We start from the raw sequence: 6,687 nt of genomic DNA, 5'->3' as shown, positions 1-6,687 counted from the left end.
GGAAGAGGAGACATAATGGATCTATTGATCTTGTTGATGAGACCAGCCGTATCCTGTTAATGTCTATGTTAATTAGCTTCCATGTACATTTTGCTTGAAAATAACAAGGAAGTTACGATTTGATAAGAGATAGAGACAAGAAAGCTAATACCAACCAATGCTTTAAATGAAGGCTGATGAGCAGTAATCTCAAAGATACAGCAGCCTGTGCAAAAATCATGTTGTTTGATTCACTTCATTAATTGAGACATAGCACAAAGTTGTTTACATGTTTGGGGTTGTACTCTTACCCAGAGACCATATGTCGGACTTATATCCATACGGTATATTTTCTAGAACCTCAGGGCATAATCTGTTCGGAGTGGCAGAAACCTGTTTCAAAATATAGCAAATGAGATACTAAATAGAATCATTGTTTCAACATACTTGTGCACAGAGGTAATTGATTTTTTTTTTTTAAAGAAACTTAGGTTCCAACATCAACATTTTCCACGCCATGTAAAGAAATACAAAAGGGTAATACCGAGGAAGATGGCTTTTCTGGATGGAGAAGTTTTGCCAAGCCGACGTCACCTGTAACATTGGTGGTATTTCGGTATTTCAAAAGTTGTTGCTTAGAGCACATAAACGAAAGGAACAATCATATTTTGATTAGGGATTGAAACCGTGTTTCCAATCAATCCTTCATTACCAAGCTGGATGTCCTCATCCTCTGTTAGGAAAATGCTTGAGCACTGCATAGATACTACTTTAATCAGACTGTAATCTTTCGCGGAAGAACGAACACAAAACATAAGGAATGTTTGTCAATATACCTTGAGATCCCTATGAAGTACACGGTTTGAGTGCAAGTAATCAACAGCAAGTAACAACTGGGTCAACCATTTGAAGATTTTCTGCTCAAGGAAAAGGAAATTTGATTACCCACAAATCAATCACCAGTATTTTGATGGGAAGAAATAAGGTGTGAAACAGAAAGAAAAAGAAAACGAAGTGGAATGATACCTCCTCCGGGAATAACTTTCCTCTGGCTTTTCTAATAGCCTCAGCCCTGATTCAGAAGGAAAATGATGATTCAGATACCGTCATCTATAATTCATGGTCAAATCTATATGACCACATTACAACCAGAAAACTTTAGACAAAGCAACATTAATTCACAGACCCAGATAAGTCAGAATCACTTCTGTGACAGGAAAAGTAGAAACGAAGTTCTAAGCATATTTTACCATCCAACTGTTCATAAACCCAAGATTCAGTAACATGAACTAAGTTCAACACTCAAAAAATAAAACCCAAAGTCCACATGGCCAATAAAGGTTACATAGTGTATCAGAACTTACATGTTTCCTCCCTCACAGTGTGCAGTTACAAAGTAGACATTATTGTCCTGTGAAAAAGAGAAAAAAAGATGAACTGATGAAAAACCTAGTAGCTATTTCTTCTAAAGTACTCTATTACAACATAGTCAACATTATGGAAATCAAGGTCCCAATCCTTTTACCTTGTCAACCCAAGAATCCTTGCATTGCACTATATATGGATTATTTAATTTCGCGATCAAGTTCATCTGCAACATGAACAGACGAATGTAACAATTTTCTGTGGAATTTTGGGGAAAAGGGTGAGGAATGAAAGTTAAAACACATTATGTGAACTATACGAAGCCATTCAAAAGAAATAGAACCCGGTGAAAATAGGATCACAATAATACAATAACACCACACTGACTAATATCATTTCATTTCCCATAACATTATAATTTTCCAATACCATAATTTCACATGATTTTGGTAAAGCTAAAAGTCAATTTCAGGCAAATGCATTTACCTGAAATGCAAGAAGGGCATGTCTTAACAAACGCAAATGAACGAAGGGATAACACTGAAACTACTGGATGTCCAAAAGAACCGGTGCAACTAATGACCAAATCTCTTCACAGCTAAAGCTAGTTAGATGATTATATTGCAAAACAATATTCATATCTACCCAAAAGGAAGTTCGGACAAAAATTCAAAATCTTGAAGACACATAGCTATAGATCAAGATTCGGCGAGCATATCACCTCGTGGTAAGCAGTCTGCTTAAACTTCTCTGTCTGCTTAGCCAACCGAATCCGCTTCATTGCATACCTACGGATACAAGAAAAGCAAGACATGATATAGCGTAGACCCCAACCAACTGAAACAAGCTTTTGATCAAACACAAAACATCAAGATAAGAATTGAAACTACACAAACAAACTGGCGAAGAAACCTGTGAGCTTTTCTTTTACTTCACTAAAAGAGAGATGAATCAAATTCCTTGAGACTAAATCTAGTAACATTTCTTCCGGACAATAAACATAAATTTGAGTAAAACATCTGATCATGCCAAGTCAAAGAAAGCAAAACCCATCTTCGTTTCGTGGTCTCCAACAACTAGAAGAAATCATATGCATTTGCCATTATTACCCTAACATCAACTCCTATCAACAGTATCAAGATAATAAAAAAGATTAGCTAACAAATTTCTAATTATAAGCACAAACTAGAAAAAGGGTTTGGCTTCAATTCAAAGAAAGATCCACAGAGGAAAATAAAATTGGAAAATAGCAAAGATTTCCGTTTTACTTCTTGTTCTCGGTTTTGTGGAGAACCACGAAAGAAGAACCAAACGAGCCTTTCTCAATTTGCTTCATGACTTGATAGTTCTCGAGCTTGGACTTGTCTCCTTCACTTGCATCGACCTCCATGGCAGAGAATCTTCAAAACCCTAAAGTAAAAAAAAAAAAAACCGAAAACCAATTTCAACTTAGAGATCCAAACGAGACTCAAACCACACAAAAAGAAAGATCAGCTTCAGAAATAGAAAGAAGAGGCGAAAGCAAGTGAAACTACCACACAACAAGAATGAAATTCTGCAAACTAGGAAGCTGAGGAAGAAGATGAGTCTATTACAGGGCTGTTGAAATGGCAAAGAGAGAGAGAGAGGTGGGAGGCCAAATCGAAATAAAAGCGGCATTGACACTAATTAAAACAGTAATCGAAAGATATATTTAAAAAAACGTAATGATTAATTCAAGACAATTAATTTCAACTTTGGGAGGGAGAGCGATCCCACTCGGACGTTATATATATATATATGTTTTTGGTGTAAATGTATATACAATTGTGTGTGTACATAATGCAGAAAAATTAAACAAACATTGTATATTAATTTAAAAAATAGACAAAGTTAAAATGAAATTAGCCGCCGACAAAAGGGGAAGAACGAGGCGACACCGAGGGTCGGTCCCGGGGTGGCCCTATCTCATGAAATAAATTCTTACATCCTTTTATCATAAAAAAATGAATATATAAATAAATAATAAATGTGGAATGGGAAGAGCAAGTGTGCCTCTTAATTAGAAAGGGACCCCAATTGATTACACGTTCAGATTCATTATGATCTAAATACACTTTTTGCCAAAATTTAAATCCGAACTCCGAATATAAACATTCTATAGTCTTCGTTATAATCGATAGTTGTAAAAGTTATCAATAAATATCATTTCAAGAAAATAATTATTTTTTGAAATAATTTTGTCTATATTCATATTAATAAACATGCATAGCTATAGTTATATTTTTTTTTTGGATAATCAGATATTCTATACCAATATCAAGACTAATTTCGAAGTTGGGAGCCAGCGAAATAATTTGGAATATACACTCATTCCCCAAACTTAACATTCGAATTTGAGACGGAACAAAAGTTTTGTACCCATATTTATATTTATAGTTATTGTTAGTCTCTTGAGGGCAAGATTACCTCCAAAACAATTAAATGTGTAAGAGATTGTTACACAAGAATGAATTAAGATTTGTGATAATGACATTCTACTTCGCATGTTATGTTTGTTCTAAATCACAATTAAGTATTTAATTTGGATTTTAGGGTTTAATATTAATTTGAATTCTATTATGGGTAAAACCTAATTAGATAATTAAGGTATAGAGTTACTTTTAGAAATTTCATCTTTCTATTGTCCTAATAATAGAATTAATGTTCTCTATATTCTATAAAAAGAATTTTAAGCTCTTAAGTTTTGTTTAATCATCTTGAAAACAATTAAACCTCACACTAATTCTCTTGTATATATCTAAGTAGTTTGTGTGAATTATGTAAGTTATATCTTGTTAGTTTTAGTTTTTCATCAAAACAAAATATTTGAAAAACCTGAAATTATCTAACAATTTGAAACAAAACCAATATACGTAGAATATATGAATTATGGTTGGACTCCACCCATGGTTGGAGATAAACATGTGAATTCCAAACAAAACCATTTGATCGAATAGGTAATCCGCCCAAATCGAAACCCTAATCACCGAAACCGAAATCTCGAAGGAGAAATTGAAAAACCGAAACCCTAACCCACCGGCGACGGACATTGTATCGAACATGTCGCATGCAAAGACCGGTTTAAATAACGTAAGAAGAATTCACCGGAGGTCTCGAGGAGATTTAAACCTGAGATTGAAGAAACCCATGTCAGTTTTAAGAAATTACGTAAACTGAAATTCCTAGGAAGTGATAACAAACCCAGTTTCGGCCGATAAGTCCTCCGCCGTGTTCACTTCCGCTCTCGTTCCGTCGCTCAAAACGACCGTACAGTCTCCGGCGCTCTGGGTTTGCGCATGTTCATGGCTTGCTTGCGACTTGTATGAGCTCTTTTGTTGTCGGTGTCGCTGAGCGAGTGACGATGAATCGGCCACCGGTGTTGACAGAGATTCCCGACAAGATTTCGCCTCTCGCCGCCGTGAAATCTCGGACCGCCGTGGGCATTTGGTCTACGTTTTGAAGCTTTTTGAGCATTCGGGTTATTTGGAATTTCAATGTCTACTCGGAAATTGCCAAATTGGCGTTCTCTCAGTCCGAGTGTTCTGTTTTGCTGCGAGGCATGTTTGTGCCTTAGCTCGGGTGCCACAAAAGCGATGTCCGCGAGCCAGTTTGCGGTCGTTTTCAGGCGAGATTAGGGTATTTTTCTGGATAGTAACAAATCAACATGCCAAGATATGCAGCAATAATCTTATTCTCCATTCACCCAAATATTGTGTGTATATATACATCAAACCGAAAGATCAATCGTAGAAAAACCGAATACTAGACCTAGTAGGACAACAGTGAGTACTCGTGTATATTTGAAATATGAATATATCTATGAGGTTTCGATTATTGCTAATTCATTCAGGACAAAATGACCTATCCGGAAAAAAAAACTGATGTAGTAAAATCCAGGTGGAATATTCAAAATAATTCAATGTTCCTATATATAACTGTAGATGCAGAAAAGCCATCTGTTAATTAACCGCCTTGAATTGTTATGAAGAAGACTTAACTAAGTTTATTTTTCATAATTTTCAACCAATTTGTCTCATAAACTTAAATGTCACTTCTTATGCGGCTTTCATCTCTCATATATATCTGAAACTTTGAAGAACCTAATCTGATTTCAGCTATAAGAGATACTTTGAATCATTTAGAGGGTTCGGTCAAACACGAGGAGAAGAAAGAAACGGCGTTTTGTAAATAAAAAAAAAACAGAACAGTATATTATCTTCTTTGTAATCTCCGTTCTCTTGTCTTTTCTTTGTTTGGTCCAAAAAAAAAAATAACGGACTATCGAACTCGAGTTTATGCAACCACCCAAAACGATCCAACACCGAAAGAACATTACGAAAACAATCATAAAAGACGGCGAGGCAGGCAGCCGGGCCCACAACACAACAGTCAAAGGAAAAGGCATTCTAAAGTCAAGCTTATGTCCTCGGTCTCATGAGGCTGCGCACGTGACTTTATCCCGTTTCCATTTCCATTTTATTTTACACATAAATATCCAATATTATTATATTACATATATTGGTATAATTAGAGGATATTTGTTAAAATAATAGCACTTATTATTTTAGATTTTGTGCTCATATCATATTTTTGTGTTAATTAAAATGCCCCAAATTTTATTTATTATTCAAAAATATTTTATTTACAAAAATTGTCTTCTCTAGCCCTGCGCCCACGATCTCTCCCTTCCATTTTACATTTTTTTTATCTTTCATCTTTCTAATAAAAACCATTATTAATTGGTCTCTCTTTTACAGTTTGAATCGAAGAGATTAACAATTGATAAAATTGATTTCATTTAGTTTCTATTTATTTATAATCAAATAAAAATCTCAGAAATAATATTTTGGTTAAAAAATATTATTTGAAAGTATATTTTTTTTACAATCTTTGAATTGTTTTTTTTTGTCGCTGTAAGCAAATAACTCCTTATAATACATTAAAACGGTAGAGAATACATATGAAAAGTAATGTGTGTGTATATATACATGTACGTTTTGAAGGTAACAACGTGTCCAAATATTCTCCTCTTTCTCTCGGTTTCCTTCTCACCTTCCTTTTCCTACTTTTTTGATATTTATATTCTACACGTATTATTTTTAATATACTGAATATATAAGAGAAAAAACCCTAAAAATTCCTGAACTTGTATTTTGGAGTAATATTAATTCCTAAACTTGTAGAGGTGCCTATTAATTCCCAAACTTGCAAAATTGAACACGTTAAATCCTGAACTTGTTAAACGGTTCCATATTCGTCCATAGCGTTATTTGGTCAAAAAAACGAGTTGACCGATCCGACGTGGCGCGTGACGTGGCGAGC

General features: G+C 34.7%; 1 protein-coding gene across 2 annotated transcripts in view; it reads right to left on the bottom strand.

Moving 5' to 3' along the window:
- Positions 1-3,058, bottom strand: part of LOC104819141 (serine/threonine-protein kinase Nek7) — a 5,205-nt gene extending 2,147 nt beyond the window's left edge. Inside the window, exons 1-12 of one of the 2 annotated variants that reach the window (XM_010549063.2) lie at positions 2,880-3,058; positions 2,613-2,754; positions 2,066-2,132; positions 1,505-1,570; positions 1,344-1,390; positions 1,006-1,051; positions 816-896; positions 692-734; positions 524-573; positions 291-372; positions 156-205; positions 7-53 (exon numbers count right to left, since the gene is read on the bottom strand). In XM_010549063.2, the coding sequence (XP_010547365.1) occupies positions 7-53; positions 156-205; positions 291-372; positions 524-573; positions 692-734; positions 816-896; positions 1,006-1,051; positions 1,344-1,390; positions 1,505-1,570; positions 2,066-2,132; positions 2,613-2,734 (701 nt within the window). In that variant the 5' untranslated portion in view covers positions 2,735-2,754; positions 2,880-3,058. The remainder of the gene's footprint in view (positions 1-6; positions 54-155; positions 206-290; positions 373-523; positions 574-691; positions 735-815; positions 897-1,005; positions 1,052-1,343; positions 1,391-1,504; positions 1,571-2,065; positions 2,133-2,612; positions 2,755-2,879) is intronic. The other variant, XM_010549064.2, reaches the window with a different exon arrangement.
- Between the last annotated feature and the right edge of the window lie 3,629 nt (positions 3,059-6,687).

The sequence above is a fragment of the Tarenaya hassleriana genome, unplaced genomic scaffold, assembly GCF_000463585.1.
Source record: "Tarenaya hassleriana unplaced genomic scaffold, ASM46358v1 Cleome3, whole genome shotgun sequence".
Lineage (NCBI taxonomy): Eukaryota > Viridiplantae > Streptophyta > Magnoliopsida > Brassicales > Cleomaceae > Tarenaya > Tarenaya hassleriana.
This window is presented reverse-complemented; position numbering and strand designations above follow the sequence as displayed.